The following is a 17962-nucleotide window of genomic DNA, read 5'->3' as shown; positions in this document are numbered from 1 at the left end:
CCCAGCGGAACTTTATAAAGTTGTCCGGGGACTTTTACACTCTGGTCCCCAGGATGCAATAACACCATCAATTGCCCGCTGTAATGAGTTTGCGCGACACTTTCGTGATAAGATCATGAACATCCGCCGGGACCTTGACTCCATTATTGTAGCAGTTGATCCTAATGAGGTGTCCAGAGCACAGTCTTGTCCTGTTTTATTGGATGAGTTTCAGTTGGTACAGCTCGAGGATGTGGACAAGGTGCTTGGACAGGTGCGGGCGACCACTTCTGCTCTGGATCCTTGCCCCTCATGGCTAATAAAAGCTAGCAGGAATGGAACAGCCGGCTGGGCCAAGGAGGTGATTAATGCCTCTTTACGAGAGGGAGTGGTCCCACCCTGCCTGAAACAGGCGGTGGTGAGACCGCTCCTAAAAAAATCCTCCTTGGACCCTGATAATTTGGACAACTATAGGCCAGTAGCAAATGTTCCATTCCTGGGCAAGGTTCTAGAGCGTGTGGTCGCTCGCCAACTCCAGGCTCTCTTGGATGAAACTGATTATCTAGACCCATTTCAATCGGGCTTTCGGCCGGGGTTTGGTACAGAAACGGCCTTGGTCGCCCTGTATGATGACCTCTGTCGGGAGAAAGACAGAGGGAGTGTAACTCTGTTGGTTCTCCTTGATCTCTCAGCGGCGTTTGATACCATTGACCATGGTATCCTTCTGGAGCGACTTACAGATTTAGGAGTGGGAGGCACTGCTTGGCGGTGGCTCTGCTCCTATCTCGGGAATCGTCTCCAGAAGGTGATGCTGGGGGAACATTACTCGAGTCCCTGGGTACTCCAATATGGGGTCCCGCAGGGTTCAGTTCTGTCCCCCATGCTTTTTAATATCTATATGAAGCCGCTGGGTGAGGTCATCAGGAGTTTTGGAGTGTGTTTCCAGCAATATGCTGATGATACGCAGCTCTACTACTCCTTTTCATCTTCGTCAGGTGAGGCTGTTGATGTACTAGACCGCTGCCTGGCCGCGATAATGGGCTGGATGAGAGCTAATAAACTGAAACTCAATCCTAACAAGACTGAGATGCTGTTGGTGGGAGGACCCTCTGCCCAGATGGTTGACGTTCGACCTGTCCTAGATGGGGTTACACTCCCCCTAAAGGAACAGGTACGTAGTTTGGGGGTCTTATTAGATCCGCTCCTGTCACTTGAGGCTCAGGTAGCCTCGGTGGCACGGAATGCATTCTACCAGCTCTGGCTGGTAGCCCAACTACGACCCTATCTGAGCAAGGAGCATCTTGCCTCAGTTATCCATGCTATGGTAACCTCTAGATTGGACTACTGTAATGCACTCTACGTGGGGCTACCTATGAAGATGGTTCGGAAACTTCAGCTAGTGCAAAATGCTGCGGCCAGAGTTCTCACTGGGACAAAGAAATTTGACCATATAACACCTGTCCTGGCGCAGCTGCACTGGCTACCGATATGTTTCCGGGCCAGATTCAAAGTGTTGGTTCTTACCTATAAAGCCCTAAACGGCATTGGACCGCAATACCTGATGGAGCGCCTCTCTCGCTATGTACCTACCCGTTCACTACGCTTGACGTCGAAGGCCCTTCTCCGGGTCCCAACCCATAAAGAGGCCCGGAGATCAACAACTAGATCTAGGGCCTTCTCGGTGGTGGCCCCCGAACTATGGAATGCCCTCCCAGACGAGATACGCCTGGCGCCTTCTCTGTTATCTTTTCGGCGCCAGGTAAAAACTTACCTTTTCGCCCAGGCTTTTTAAATTTTGTAAATTTTTAAATATTTTAATTTAACATTCTAAACTTAATATGATCTTAATTTATAAATCTCAATGGCAATTTTATTAATGTTTTATAATTGTACTATATATATATATATTTTTCCACACTTGCTCATATTTTAATTGTGATTTTATTTGTTGTACACCGCCCTGAGAGCTTTCTGCTATAGGGCGGTCTAGAAATGTAATTAAATAAATAAATAAAAAAAATCCACTGAAAAGACTCTGTAAAAAGGGGAAGATTTTGACAGCAATTAAAATGAATAAAGACTCCTACAACATAGCATTCAGAATGATTTGCTCGGAAAATAAACCTGTATCAATGGCATAAAGAAGACAGCCCAGCATTTTTCACAATAATGCCAATTTACTATTTTCCTGAAGGATTAAGTACCTAAACTGCTACATAATACCAAAGAAGTGAACACTCAGCACTTCTGGCACAGAGTAACTCACATTATGCCTTGGACAGATAGAAGCAGCACAGGATCTGGCAGTTCCTAGACCACTTCTGATAGCAGGCTGGCCTCAGAGATCATGTCTGGTGCTCTATTAACCCAGACCTCCAAATTCTTGACTCCTGTTCAGTCAGGGGACTAAGTAAGACTAGTCATTTCTCTGTGCTGCATCAGAAGGAACTGACATTCAGTTGTGAATATCACTCAAGAGAGGAGGGACAGTATGGATCATGTTTATTTTTTCAGAAACTGCTTCTTCAGTAATGCATTCTACTAGCTCTCTAGATAACCTCCTCCAGATAAAGCCTGTTGCGTTTGCAGTTATGGGGGGTGAGGAGCAGCATCTGTCACCAAACCAATAATCCTGTCCCCAAAGCTCATCTACCTGTGGGAGCCAAGCCACTGATCTTAACAGAGAAAAATCCACAAGAGTGTCATCAATGGAACTGAGAGTGAGGAAGTGCAAGTCGTGATCCCCTGCTGGAGGAGGGGGATGAAAGAATGGGACAAAAACTACCTTCAGGTAATCTGTGTGGATGGCACAGTTTGTGCAAAGGTCTGGAAGACACTATAGCCCAAATATTTTCAAGCCATGTACTAGTGTCCCCCCAAATATTACTGCATCTCTGGTTGAGAAGGACAAGGGAGCTTAACATAACATCCCCTGGGCCGACTTCCTGGACCAGCCCCTGTTGAAAAAGCAATGGGAGCATTTGTTAAAGGGAGCAGAATAATATACAAGCCTTTTGTTAATGAGTTTAGGGTAGCAGCAAGACAAATACCAGTATGTCTTTCTGGATGGACACACACATACAGTACAAACAAACAGGAACGCTGCCTTTGCCCAATCAGGTACAATGAGGAGCTCATGAGACATAGGAGGAAATCCACCCAGCAACTCTTTTCCATTTCCTGCTTGCCATCTTGGAAAAGCACACTTACAAACAAAAACGTAAATCTTAGGAAAGACAACATAAATGCAAACATGTCACACTGCAAACAAGAATTGCCAGCCTGGACTCTCTTCCATTGCTCCAGCAGTTCCACCACCCACCACACCATCCAACTCCACTTCCTGGTGGAGTTGCTCTGCAGGCTCAGAAAGAAGTTTACGAGCCAATTATCTGGCCGGACCACGTTTCATGCTTTGTGTGTGGAGCCAAGTGGGTAAGCACCACCTCCACAGCCTGGAACTTCTGATTCTTTGGTGGGATGGGGCAGATCTTGTATGTGACCTCATCGCCTTCTACTGGAACATATTCCCCCTCAATGCTGAAAAGAGAAACAAGGACACTTCCTAATTTTCTATGTAATTTAGCCATAAAACTTTCTGTCAATATTCAGGTAACAGAGCTCCTTCATAAATGCACACTGTATTGTGTGTGACAATAATGCCATTTGGGGTAGAGAGAGAAAAAGGAGCAATGACTGCTCAGATGTGGTATAGCTGCATGGTAACATAAAAATATTGGGATCACCTGCCCAGTGCCCACAGGCTGGTGGTCCTTAGAGTGTGTGAGATGGTGTGTGTGTGTCTGTGGTCTGTATGTGTATGGTGAGTGTGTGAGAGAACATGAGTGAGGTGTGGCAAACTTGTATATTTTTTCCTGGTACTGAGGAACACTCCCTGTTATTAGACAACAGCAGTATGGAGGGGGTCAATATTGTGCAATCTCCACTATCATAGGTGAGTTCTCATAGCAAGCGTGAGGTTGTCTGGGGATGAGGAGAAGCAGCAGTGACAGAACTTGCTCAATCATCATCCTATGCCATTACCGCCATGACAGCCATTTTGTGACAGGTGCCCATAGCACTTTCTCAAAATTCAAGATGTGCCTACAGGGACAAAAAAGTTGGCAACCCCTACATTAAAGGCTCTGCACCCAACTTGCCATGGAACTTACTCAGACACATGTACAAATATGTCCTCTGTGCCATTCTCTGGGGTGATGAAGCCATGGCCCTGGGAGCGTGAAAATTGCTTACATACACCCTTGTAGACAGGACCAGCAGAGGCACGAGCTGTCCTAGGAAGTGCAAGGAAGAGGAAGAAAAATGGATGAGAATCAATCTGAATCATACTGGTATTTCCAGCTAAGAAAACGTTCAGCTGCTGCCTTCCTAAATAACAACACTGTTCCAACTCCCCTAGTCCCCATTTGCAATATACATTTAAAGCACTATCATCCCACTTTAAACAGTTATGGCTTCCCCAAAAGAATTCTGGGACCTGTAGTTTGTTAAGAGTGCTGAGAATAGTCAGGAGACCCCCAATTCCCCTACAGAGCTACAATTCTGATTGCTGTAAACTGCCCAGAGAGCTCTGGCTATGGGGTGGTATATAAATGTAATAAATAAATAAATAAATTCCCAGAGTGTTTCAACAGTCAATCCCTCTTCCCAGGAAACTCTGGGAATTGTAGCTCTGTGAGGGGGCTAAGGATCTTCTATAACAACCCTTGTGGTATAAATGCAAGACAACTCAATAGGTCTGCCTGAATGGGAATTAACTGAAGTTATCAGAAAGTAGTGTCATCTTATCTACTCACTCCACCAGTTTCCACAAGGATCAAAGCCTAAAAGAGTTCTATCAGGACTGGGCCAGAATCAAATCCAGTGTACAACTGAGAACAGGTTTGCAGATAGGTTCAAGGTAACCAATTCCTCCCCTCCCCCTGCCCCCAACAATATATTCCACGTCATCAATCCCACTCAGGAAGTCTGAATGTTAACCAATTTCAAAATGAAAAGAATGGATCCCGATGATCTCTAGCTTAGTAGCACAGCCTGGCTACTTACGCAGAGTATGTCCTGGTTCTTTTTGTGGGAAGGGGACTGGGTAAGTCCCGAAGAAGGTGGGCACCTCTCTCACAGATCCGGCTTCCCTCTCTGTTAAAAGGAAAAATGGGCCACACAGGTGACTTCGGAGAGTGGAGAGGTGGCACAGTGGACTGAGACGTTTGGTCAGATGACATGGTGTGGCTGTCTTCTGGAACAGAAGTGATGTTAACAGGAAAGTAGTAACAGCACTCGGCCTTTGGGATCAACCTGTCATGCAAACAAGAGAAAAAGAACGAGAAGAGTCCTAAGGATGGAAAAGCTGCTTGGCAGCTATAAAGAGTGGTGCCAGTAGCACAGCTGTGGGCCCCAAGACAATTGTAAGATTCCAGGTAGCATTCCTGGCTACTTAAAACCTGGTACCTGTGTAGTTACCAACACAGAGAGGAATAAATGGCTCTAACCAGGTGGTTGGGGAACTGTGCAGACTGGAGCTGAAAAGGCCATTGGATGGGGCTCCTGGAACCACAATCAACTGTCTAATGCAGGGATAAACAATGCTGTGCCCTCCAGATGTTTTGGACTCCCAGTCCATCAGCCTCAGTCAGCAAGCATATGTACAACTGCCAACTGGCCCAGTAAGCATGGCCAGTAGTCAGGAAAATGGCTGTTGAAGTCCAGCAACATCTAAAGGGCACCACACTGGTTACCCCTGACAGAAAACCCTGCAATGCTGACAACACCCACACATGCCACTTCCATTTTTCTAGCCTTGAGATGAGATCAGCCCAAGCTCAGAGACCATTTTAATGTCATTCCCAAAAGAGATAAAAATGCTTCAGCTCAGTTTGGATAATTATATTTCATCATATAATGCTACTTGCTGCAATTTTCTTCTCCTGTGACATTATGCGTTTGTCTCTTTAGACCACCACGCCGCAAAAAAAAAAAAGTCCTCCTTAGATGCAGTTGCAACACAGATGCTTCAGGCTTATTTAACCATGTTAATTACCCACACAGTATTCTGCAGATAATTAAAAGGTGGCTGCATGACGTCTATGGCTCCAGTATTATCCTCGGAATATCTAGCAATCTTGGTGATCATTAGCCTTTCCTCCTTTTGCTACACGAGCTGTCACTTCACTTACAAAAATAATCTCTTTAGCCTTGATCTCACACTACCAACACCCCCAGTTCATCTACACTTCTCTTGCTCCCCCGTAGTCCCTCTATCCACCTTGCAGTGAAATCAGAAGGATGTTGCAGGCACTCTGATGCTACAGTTATAAGCAAAACAAGGCCTGGAAGAGAAAGTGAGGTGGGGGAGGGAGGCAGAGGGGGGGGGGAAACCAGCTAACTTCAAGAGCACAAATTTATCAATCAAAGGAAGGGGAGATTTAAGACCCTGGCTATTTGGTTAGCAATCTCCACCTATTTACTTGCATTGCTTTTACTTGCTGGAATGGTTGCTTATATATGCCAGACATGAACACACACAAACAGTCCAAGGTTCCTACCAGTGATCAGAACTAAATGACTAAAAGCTAGTCCCTATAGCAGCCTTTTCCAACCAGTGTGCCTCCAGATGTTGTTGGACCACAATTCCCATCTTTCCTGACCATTGGCAATGCTGGCTGAGGCTGATGGGAGTTGTGGTCCAACAACATCTGGAGGCACACTGGTTGGGAAAGGCTGCCCTATAGCAATAAGGGAATAAGAATCAGGGGGATGTGATGTGAACTTAAATATGCAGTGTCAATACTGCAGTGTCAGTAGTATGCTTTTTTAATGCACTAGACCAGACTTCCACAACTTGGTACCCTCCAGATGTTTTGGACTACAACTCCCATCAGCCCCGACCAGCATGAACTGTCCCTCAGACAAACAGCAATTGCTTGTGTACATGTTAATTCATTCATATGCATACATGTATTCAAGACTGACCCTACTTTAAAAAGCCAGCTAGCATAGTGTAGTGGTTAAAGTGTTGAACTAGGACCAGAACACCCAGATTCAAATACCTGCTCAGCTATAAAACTCAGTGGGTGATCTTGAGCCTACGCTACCTCACAGTATTGTTGAGATGATAAACTGAGGGTGGGAGAGTGCCATGTCTCCTGCCTTGAACTCCTTGGAGAAAGGATGGGATATAAAAATCAAGTGTTGCCTGTTTCCAACTAAAAGTCTCCTGTACAGTAGTGTAGTGGCAAATTCAGAAGTGCAGGGTCCCTTCATGTTAGTCACAGTCAAGCCCCCGCCCCCCTTTTTGCTGCTGGTTTGAAAATGAGCTCCTCTCACAACAGACATCCCTAGAAGCCAATAAGCATGTGAAGATTCTCCTCAGTGGCTGACTCACTTCCTTTCACTCTGATGGGCTCCAATCAGCAGGAAAGAACAAGGAAGCATGTCAGAAGACTCTTCTCAGTGGCTAATGCTCTCCCCTTTCATGCCAATTGGCTCATAGGATGCTGGAGATATAGGGGCGCTGCTGGAACCCTGCTCCCAAAAAGGTAAGGGGTCTAAGACCCGCGAGATGCTGGATGAGTACACCCCTGCATCCTGTACCACTCAAGTATAAACCTGAAAATTTGCATTAAAAGTCTACAACATAGTTATACTTTAGTGCCACTTAATTTAGCCCAGGGAATAGAGATTTTAGAACCCAATGTTTCCCCACTGACCTTAACTAATTAACAAATAGGTCAAGGCTGGCAAGGCTCTGGCATCAGAGCAACACAGCCAATGACAAGTAGAGGGGCTGCATTAAAAGCTCTCCAATATCCAGGAGCCGGTAGAAGATAGATCATGATTTACTGGCAGATCTGACAGAGTTGCAGTAGACTGGCAAGGGCTTCCATCACTAAATAGTTTAAATAAGAGCAAGTAAAATTGCAAGTAAAAAATGCTCTGCCATGGCTGGCCTTGTGCTAATTCATTATGGGCCCCCATGTTCACGTAAATTATAAGCATTAAATTATTGCCTTTGAACAACTCTATGCCGCTCTGTTGGTCAGTTTTACTTTTTATCTTAGAAGAATATCTGATCAGATGCAGTTTAGGTATTCACAATGTATGACTCATAGGTCAAGTAGGTAATTAGATCCACAGTCAAGCCACAGCATCAGGACTGAGTTTGTTTGTTGGCCCTCATCCAGATCATTACTGTTGCCAGACACTGATTCAGTATACTGACTCACCTGAAACAAGATGAACAGGAGGAATAGAGATGGATGCCACTGGAGAGATGTGCCATCAGTATCTAGATGACCTCACTTTCATATGAAATGTTAAATAGCATGGAAGGTGGAAGCCAGTGGAACCCCATAGTATAACGCCAGAGATGGACAATAGCTCCCCAGCACAATCTTCTACAATTGTCCATCTGAACAGAATCGCAGTCTGAAGATAAATGCCCCCAACTTGGACAGCTCATCTAGAACAATACCATGGTCACTGGTATGAAAAGTCACCAAGAGACCCAGGAGAATTAGCAAGGCCACACTCCCCTGTCCTTCTCCTGGCATGATGGTTACCAAGGGTGTTTCAGTGCCAAACACAGGCCTGAGGCCAGACTGAAATGAATCCAGATAATCCTGTGATAAGGAACTTCCAGTCTTCCCAGCCAACTGCCCATCACCTGATGTCACCTGAGGCCAAACTGAAAAATTGAGAGTGCACTCCTGGTTCTTCCTTTCTAGCTCATGGTAGAGTTTGGCAGACGTTGAATTCGGAACATTTTTCTGCATCAACGGAAAAAGGCGACAGATTACTCTACCACCATCTGGAAAGAAAGAATCATCATGCACTTAGAGTACATTCCTAATCCTTCCTTAAAGTCTAGTCACCCAATGTCATATGACATATAGAGACTGACAGGTGGGTGAACCCACCTATTGGAAACTCACTAGTGCAGCCAAAGGGGCTTGCTGTTCTTCTCAGCAGGGATGAGAGAAAGAGTGTCAGAAGCTGTACTTTAGTCCCTCTTTAAGAGGAACAGTCCTAGATCAACTTTAGACCTGCCAGTCCTTTTCAGAAGAAAGGATGAGTGCAACAGTTGTCTAGGAGCTGCAGATATATGGTCACCAGCCACTCTGATTGACAGGAAATGGAACCGATTTCCACTGCCATTGGAATGGACATTGTAGGCCAATATGTTGCAGTATCAGTGGGATAGGGGTGTCTGGCAGATAATCAGAAGTCATTTCTGAAGAGATGTCCATTGCGTTCAATAGGTGGGATTTCACTCTCTGTATATGCATAGCAGCAGGCAGTTAGAATGAAAAGTGGCACTTTGCATTCTTAACCATAGTACTTTACAGCTTTAGAAAGCAGCGGAATTATTTCATTAATCCCTTGAAATCAAGCTGTCTTGCAATAAGTCTGCTAGTAGTACAAGGCCCAGCCAGAATAGGAAATTCAGAAGAAATTAGAGGTGGGATAGAGGATATGAAGAAGGTCAAACTTTGGTCTCCAAAGAATCTATTTGTCTTTCATCCCATACCAAAGTTAATTTCCCTGTTCAAAAACCCTTGAGCTATTGCTAATAATAGCTCTTTCAGTTGCTCTTTCTAGGATGCAAAGATGACAAGAACCACCTTTGTAGATCAAACCAACGGAATACCTCAGGATGCATAAACCATGGCCCTTCAAATGTTGATGGATTACAGCTCCCATCATCCCTGACCCATTGCCCATGCTGGCTAGAGCTGATAGGAATTGTAGCCCAGCAACATCTGAAGGGCCATATAGGTTCCCTGGTCTACACAATGTAGAATTCTGTTCCCCAACAGAAGCCAGCCAGATGTTCCTTGGCAGCTCAAAAGTAAGGATGATGACAATTGGCTATGAAAGTCTAGGGTGACCACATGTTCTGCTTGACAGCCCTCTATTAGAAGGGCTGTTCAGTCCAAGTCCAGATTAAAGATGAAGTATGATAAGACAGGCAAGCAGGGGCTTTGAAGGTGCCCATCAATAGTTAGCACCTGGAAAGCAGACACCTAAATAATTTGCTCACAATCTTCTCATTATGGCAAGATATATTGTTGTATTTCTGTTTCTATTATAGCAATTGGCTTCTATACATATACATGTATAAATGCAAATTTTATGCAAATCCGGTTAAAATGACTTTTTTTGGTAATGCATTTCCTCTTTTTTGGGGGGGGGAGAATAATGCATAAGTGGCCACCCATCATTTCTGGCATTCTGCCTCTGAATAAGGAGGTTCCATTTCTAGCTGTGCTATTCAGCAACCACTGAAAGATCCAGCTTCCATGAATTTGTCTAATCCTGCTTTTCAGTTATTTATGGTGGTGACCTGGACCATTACTGCATCTTGTTGTAATTAATTCCATGCATGAAATACTCTCATTTACTTGTCCTGAAACTTCCATTGAGTTTCACTGGATGATTCCCAAGTTGTGGCATTTCTTCATTCATTCTCATGCCATACTATTCACAATTCTTGCTGCAACCCTGAGACACAAAAAGGCTAGAAAGAGACAAAGACAGCAAAGCAGGGAGACAAATGATATTTGCAGATGTGATGCTTTTGGTTCAGTATTGCAGTAGAGGGAAATATGTCTTCTGTCTAGCATAAGAATCCTTTCAAGTAACCTCCAGTCAGCTTCATTTATTAGCTTGCTGCTAGTCATCCAAATACCAGCTACAAAGGATTCTGAAAGTTCTCCTCCTTGCAGATTTGGAGATTTTACCTATAAAACCATCACCCTATACAGAAGCCTTGGAAATTTGGGGGGGGGACTGTGAGTGAGTGCAAGTGGACACAAGAAAGAAACGCTTCTCAGGAGGCTCCGCCAAACTCCTTCCTTACTGACTTTTAAACAGGCAGCTGTGGGGAGGGGGTTATGCTGATGTAATTCCAATTTTTACTGAATATTGTTTTAATGGTGGCTTTCATTACTTTTATTAAATCCAGTAAAGGAGCTAGGAAACACATCCTTCACCATTGCATATGGAAGTCACTACTGGAGATCTGAAATCCATAGTAAAAAATCCAGATTCTACAAAGACGACTCATGCCGTACTCTGCAAGCCCCACCCCTTGAGCTTTTTTAGGCATCACAAATAATAATAAATAATAAAAGAGCAGTGAGAAATGAGACTATGACAGGGCAGCAAAGGCCCATGAGATAGCCCAAGCCAAGTAATGGAATTCTAGTCCATTACTCAAAATGAAAGCCAAGGTTACAGGTTCTACACATATTCTTGACACCATATTTCAAGATAGTTAAACAGATCTGCTAAATTTTTACTGCGATCCAGTTATAAACCACTTCACAAAAATGAAGGAAAACTGCACAAATTATACTCGATCACAACCAACAACCTTGGAGGAAGGAAATGCAGCAAACTGTCCAGAAAGCAGCACATGATTGCAATATTCTTAATCAGCTGCTCAACCGCATTCCCTTTAAAACACCAGCAACCATATTTGAAGGCAATTTTTGGTTTCAGTGTAATTGTATCATTTAATAATTTTAATTATAATTGCAGCAGACTCTGTCCCCATGTCTACTGACAACACTATTACAGAACCTAAATATTATCAAAAACATCAGGGGTTCATTCACCTGCTCATCTTCCCATGTGATATATACCATCATCATCTGCCAACAATGCCCTTCTGCATTCCACGTAGCAGAAACAGGCCACTCTTTATGCAAAAGAATAAATGGACACAAAGTTAACATCAGAAATGGCACCCTCCCAAGATACTCTGTACCTGACCTTAAGGTCGCCACACTGGAACAAAGGAATTTCAAAAGGGAGACTACATGTAAAATTGCTTAATTACAGTTAAAATATTCAGTGCTATGACCGAATTAGATTAATCAGGACAAAGGCTTTTTTTATTACACTACACATGATAATTGGCTTACCAGTGCAAGGATGTTGGTGCCATCAGTATTGTTTGTGAATGGCTGCTGTTAATAATGTAATGTCTACTATCTGCATTTGAACCTTCCCCAGTTATGTATCTGTACAACTGTTCATGTATCTGATGAAATGGACTGTAGTCCATGAAAGCTTATGCCATAATAAATAATAAAGGAACCACAGGACTCCTTGTTATTTTTGCTGCAGGGATATCACAGCTAACCCATCTGATTATCATTTTGAGCTTATTTTTAAATGTGATTGATTGGATTATTTTTAGTTCATTGGAAGTTGCCCCGAGTTTAGCATTCCGAAGCAATAATGCCCAGGCTGAGGCCAAACCGAGTCTACTGAACAATGCAAGATGCTTCCCAGACAACAGGTCAGCTAGCCAACTGTGCTTTCAGCACAAGGGCCACACTAGATGAGACACTGGAGAGGTATGATCAGATCTCCCAATGTGTTTTCTTAAAAAATATAAAGAAAGAACATAGAAGAAGGGGTTACCCTTTCCCCAGTCTAAGTTCCCACTCACCCAGCTCCTATTTGCCTTATTGCAGGAATGGGGAACCCTTTGGCTTTCCTACTGTCACTGGACTGCAGCTCCCATCATCCCTAACCATTGGCCATTGGAGGTGGAATCCAAAAGATCTGGTCACAGGTTCCTCATCCCTGTCTGGAGGGCCACAGGTTTCCCATCCTTTCCTTACAGTGAGAAACATATTGGTACTGTACTATCATAAACATAGAAATGAGACCCCTCAGATGTAACCATAAAGTATGGGAAAGACACACAGACACCTCTAACATGCCCTTTTGAATAGGCCCTTAAAGTTGATTTACAGAATAGGTTCCTGAAAACGTTATCTATTAAATTTGGCATTTTATCCACTAAGGAAGGAGTGTTCCCATGAGAGTGTTGTTGTCAGGCAACAGTGAGCCAATAAAAATAGTTAAACTGTCCCAGATAAGTTCTCTCACCTCAGGTGCCCATCTGTTCCATTCTGCTAAATGGTAAGGAGAATTTAACCACACATTGGTAGTTGGTGTGTGGTGAAATGCTTGATAAAATGGATTGGACTCAGTGGCATAGGCTATTTAGGGAACACTGCCAGTAGGAAAAGGTGGCAGAGAGCTTTCAGCAGAAGAACAGACATGCACCAAAAACCCTGAGGTTGATGGCTCAGTTGGGTAGTGAATCCATTCCGGTTTTCAGTCTGAACTTTCAAGGAGCTGTCCAAGGTTCTTGCAGCACCTTGTGCAGCTCTTTGAAAGGTCCGACTTAAACCTGGAGCATTCACTGCCCAACTGCCATCTGTGCCACCACCCTCCACTGTTACGAGACCAAAGCCCCATTCAAACAGCAATTCTACATCCAATCAACATGTAAAGTAGGAGAATCCAATCATCCTGCTGGCAACTCCATGTGTAGATTGTTCAGAAGTTGCTTGACGTTGTCCAAGCACTCTGTATGAAGGGCAGATGGATGTGCCTCAGAAATGCATACCTTGTATGCATCTAGACTCTGTTCACAGGATGCAATCAATAAGCAGAAATTGGTCCAGCAAGTGGAATTCCATTCTCCCCCAACACATGGATTTGACATGCAAATGTGTGAACAAAGCTAGACTGTATGCGCATCAAGGGTTCACTTCAAGCTCCATGTGCTTCAATCTTCATGGCCAACTACAGGGAGGGGAGGGGACTGCACTGGGAAGCAACCTTGTTATTTATTTATTATTTGATTTATATCCTGGCCTTCCTCTCAATAGGAGCCCAGGGCGGCAAACAAAAGAATTTATAGTTCTAGTACAATTAAAATTCTTATAGCTCTCTTCTCTGTTTAGTTTGTTTGTTTTAAGCACAAGCCATCCTTTCCTCAAAATACTTGTACTAAGTATTTTGGTTAAAGTGATCTGATCTTCTATTTGAGAAACACAGCAAGACTAAACCTGGTTCATGTGAACATGAAGGAGAGATATATTTAGTTTCCCACTCGCTATAACTGAATGTGGTATGCCACCAATGTAAATTCCATAAAAAAGAAAACAAAAGAAAAATGAGAATGATCTTGCAGTGTTAGGGGCTGTTGTGTTTCCCTGTGTGAGCACCCATTCTCTGTGGATCTTGAGAAGGATAATGGATAGGAACAGGAGCTCTCATAAAAGGAGGTGGAGGACCCATCACATGAAACGTGTGGCCCAAAACCTGGAGGTGGTGGTGGAGCAATGCCAGGCGGGGGTGGCAGGGCAATGTTCATCACAGCTGGAGGGCCACTGGGAGGTAGGTTGAAGTAGTTTGCAGACACTGCTTCCTCTTCAGCCACAGGAGGAGGAGGAAGAGCTCCAGGTAGGCTGGGTCCTGGCTCTGGTTTCATACCAGATTCTGTGGTCCCTTCTCTTTCCTTCTGGCTGCTTGAGACCCCATTTCACATTATCTCATAATGGCCATTGCCCTTTGGGAGGTCCGCAGGTAAGGAAGTGTACACACAGAATTGGCCAGACTCTCTCCAACCATTGCCTCAAGCAGTGCAAATCCCTCAGATGGCACTTTTAGCTAAGCTAATACATTCATATTTAACTTGCATAAGCTGTCCCACAAACCAATCCCTTCTCTCCTTCCCAGCTTCTCATCTTTAATCTCATAATTCTCTTTTTCACATACTTAAAATATCTTGCCAGACTGAAGGGAATCCAATTACCCAGAAAACACACTAATAGTGGGTTGCTCAGACCCACATCTATACTAAAGTGCAAGGTGGGCACACCAATGCATCAGCTCTTCCAAAGCAAATAGTGAGAGTATGCGCGGACACACACACACAACAGATACTTAAAAGAGGGCCATTTCCCACTCAAAGATTCCAGTTCTCCCTCTTAGAGGCTAACCGTGCACTCCAATGAATCAGATGGTGGGGGACTTTTTTTTCCATTGGGGGTCATATTCCCTTGCGATAATCTATCACAGGCCGCATGCTATTAGTAAAATTCCAGTGTCAGAAGGGTGGAAGGGTGGAGCAAAAAATGAATGGGGCCAGAGCCCCAGCCACCTTTTTTCTCTTTCTGCCATGCCTTTCCCCATTTCCTCTCCTTGCCACTATTAAATTAGACTAAGGGCCACATGAAATTAGGTCAAGGGCCACAGATTGCCCATCCTTGCTGTATGTGTCTATTCAGAAGTAAGACCCACGGAGTTTAAATTGGCTTACTTCAAGGACTGCAGCCTAAACTACTTATCCTCAACTGTATTTTTAAGTGGGAATCGATTAAACTCTTTAAGAGTCCACTTCTCTCCAATAGACACATTAAGCTCTTGGTAACTACCATTCATGAAGTGTTGTCACTATTTTATGCAAGACATTATATAGACAATTTGAGAGAACAAAGTTATTTATTAAGTCAAGAACCAAGTATTCATTTATGCAGCATGTTTGTGGAAGCCTCCCCTTTTTCACCACACTGTCCCATTGAACAAACACACACTTATTTAGAGCGCCTTCCACACATACACATACCCAAAGCCTTAGAGAAAGTCCATAAAGGAGAGAGTCCAGAAATAGAATGCCAAATTTGCCCTACTCACTCAGGCTTGCAATCTAAACTGTGGTCACCAAGCTGGGTACAATAGAAGCTAAGAGACTGAGCTCCAAATCAGGAAGTCCCTAGTTCTTGCTTTTGCCATGGACTCACTATACCAGAGAACTCTTTGCACAATCTCTGTGCATATATGTGCACAGAAGGACCAGGATTGTGACAGCAAACCCCACCCCCAATTTACATGCATGGACTAGTTCATACTGTGCTTATGAACATACAAACTGTACATGGACTCAAAGACTAAAAAAAGGAGGTGGGGAAACCTTGGTCCTCCAGATGTTGCCAAACTACAACTCCCATCCCACCCCCCCAGCCATGATGGCCAATGGTTAGGAATGATAGGAGCTGCAGTCCAGCAGCATCCAAATGACCACAAGTGCCCCAGCGTTGAAACAAAGCAGAGTCCTGGTCGCACATACACATGTGCAGTTTGTAGGTGTGTAGTGTCTGCATAGAAAACCTAGAATATTTTATACCACATTTAGATTTTTGAGGCACTTAAATAAGAAATCATTTAAAACAAAATATTGTTGTCTTAAAACCTCAGCATCAGTTGTTTTATGTTGTTTTTAATGCTGTATTTTAAAATTGTGTAACCCACCCTGGAACCTTTGGGCGAAGGGCAGGTAATAACTGTTAATAATATTATTAACAACAACATCAGATAGTGTTGCTGTGTAGATATTAGTTGCTGTGTAAGATATTAGCTATTCCTAACACAAGACGTCAGCCATAAATGCTTAAATAAGCCACATTAATGAAACGGTCTAGTTCCCTTCCTGCAGTTTACAAACAATGTTTAATTCTCTCTCTTACACTGCCTTCTTTAAAGGATCAAAACTTGTATCTAGTAGTATTTTTTTTAATTTAACAAATGGATAAATGCTGTCTGTCCGATGTTAATAAAAGCCTATTGCCTTCCAAGATAGGCGTCACTCAATCGAGAGCATGAATCAAGACATTCACTTGCAGAATCTGGTGAAAAGGAACTCCAGTAAGAAAGGCATCTCCGATTAAAATAATAAAATAAAATAAATCAGTAACTGGGTGAGGTTCTTCAAGGCACCAGCTTATCTAAAAACAGTCGGTCTCACCCCTCTGGTGGAGCTCTAGTTAAGCAGCCACATTTACAAAAACCCGATTATCCAATGAGAGACGAGTGCCATCTTTAAGATCTGAATACAGAAGCATTCTTAGAACTGGGAAACAAGATATTTGGGGGGGGGGGGCAGAGAGAGAGAGAAGAGGAGAAAGAGCGTGGGCGGAGGGAAGACAACCTAACAGGACCGAAAAGGGCGGGGACTCTCCAAGCAACCACGGACCGGTCAGCTAGCCCTTTCAAAAGCTGTACGTACCAAATACTAATTTAGGAAATTTTAAAGGAATACACTAACCTGAAATTATTGCTGACATGTTCATTCTCTCCACTTGCTCCCGGGTCAATTATGACTTGTCAGGTGATAGAATGGATTAAAACACACACATACACACATGCACCCGCATGCCTAACCAGATCTCTCCCCCGCCCTTGGAATAAAAGACAAGAAAGGCGACCCTCCCAACCGATTCCAGTTTTTAGGGAAGCGACCACACAGACAGTTGTTCACACACACCCCAATCCCTTCACCCAGCCGTTCACTCACGGGTGAAATCAGACGCGAACAGACAGACTGACCTCTGCTCCCGACGCCAGAGAATGATTTCCACCTCCTTCTACAGCGAGCCCCGACACAAAAGAGTTAAAAGAAATCGCCAGAGCGCTGTCAGCCGGTGGATGGTTACGCATCCGGCTCCATCACCTTCTCAGCCTGGCCTCTCCCATCGGTGTCCTTCTCCCCCCTTTGCTTGCAGGACCTCCCCCTACTACAGCTAGAATTCACAAAGCATCCCTGCTCGCGCACAGAGACAAGAAGAAAAGTTACCTCAGGAGGAGGCGCGGCCCTTCTGCAAGGGGCTAGGCTTCTCCCTCTCTTCGCCGCTGCCGCCGCCTCCCCTTTTAATAGCAGCCTTCTGATGGATTTAAAATATGGGGGAGGCAGTCGCACCCACACGCCTTCTCCTGACGTCAGGATGATGGGAGAGCAGCGAGGGAGGCAGGTGGGAGGGATTAGGACGGTAACTTCTCCTCCAGACTTTAAAGGGGACACAGAGGGGGACAGCGAGAATGAGAGAGACACGGCCTTGTCTACACTGGACCGTGGCTCACACCACCACACAGCCATCAAAGAGAAAAAGCTGCATGTAGGTGGAATGGTACACAAGGAAGGGATAGTTGTACATCCAGAGCCAGGGGAGCCCATGCCACTCATAGTCCGGAGCATCCACACCAGGAGTGTAGTCATGCAGGATCTGGGGGGAGGAGGTCTTAGACTTTTTTACTTTTTTGGGAGCAGGGTCCTAATGTCTCCAGCATCCTACAAGCCAACCAGCATGAAAGGGGA

General features: G+C 44.3%; 1 protein-coding gene across 3 annotated transcripts; it reads right to left on the bottom strand.

Annotated features, from left to right (window-relative positions):
• Positions 1-1901: 1901 nt before the first annotated feature.
• On the bottom strand, positions 1902-17593 carry CSDC2 (cold shock domain containing C2). 3 transcript variants are annotated; one of them, XM_061639280.1, is made up of 5 exons: positions 17444-17593; positions 8223-8806; positions 5047-5295; positions 4152-4274; positions 1902-3519 (listed from the first exon to the last, which is right to left on the bottom strand). In XM_061639280.1, the coding sequence occupies exons 2-5, from the start codon at positions 8276-8278 to the stop codon at positions 3357-3359; spliced, it is 591 nt and encodes a 196-aa protein (XP_061495264.1). In that variant the 5' UTR covers positions 8279-8806; positions 17444-17593; the 3' UTR covers positions 1902-3356. The 3 variants fall into 3 exon arrangements, with proteins under 3 accessions (XP_061495264.1, XP_061495265.1, XP_061495266.1); XM_061639281.1 differs by lacking the exon at positions 8223-8806 and having other exon boundaries at positions 17444-17592; XM_061639282.1 differs by lacking the exons at positions 8223-8806; positions 17444-17593 and adding an exon at positions 17197-17437.
• Positions 17594-17962: the final 369 nt, after the last annotated feature.

This window comes from Rhineura floridana, chromosome 8 (genome assembly GCF_030035675.1).
Source record: "Rhineura floridana isolate rRhiFlo1 chromosome 8, rRhiFlo1.hap2, whole genome shotgun sequence".
In the NCBI taxonomy this organism is placed as follows: domain Eukaryota; kingdom Metazoa; phylum Chordata; class Lepidosauria; order Squamata; family Rhineuridae; genus Rhineura; species Rhineura floridana.
Note: the sequence above shows the minus strand (reverse complement) of the source record. Positions and strands in the feature narration are given on the sequence as shown.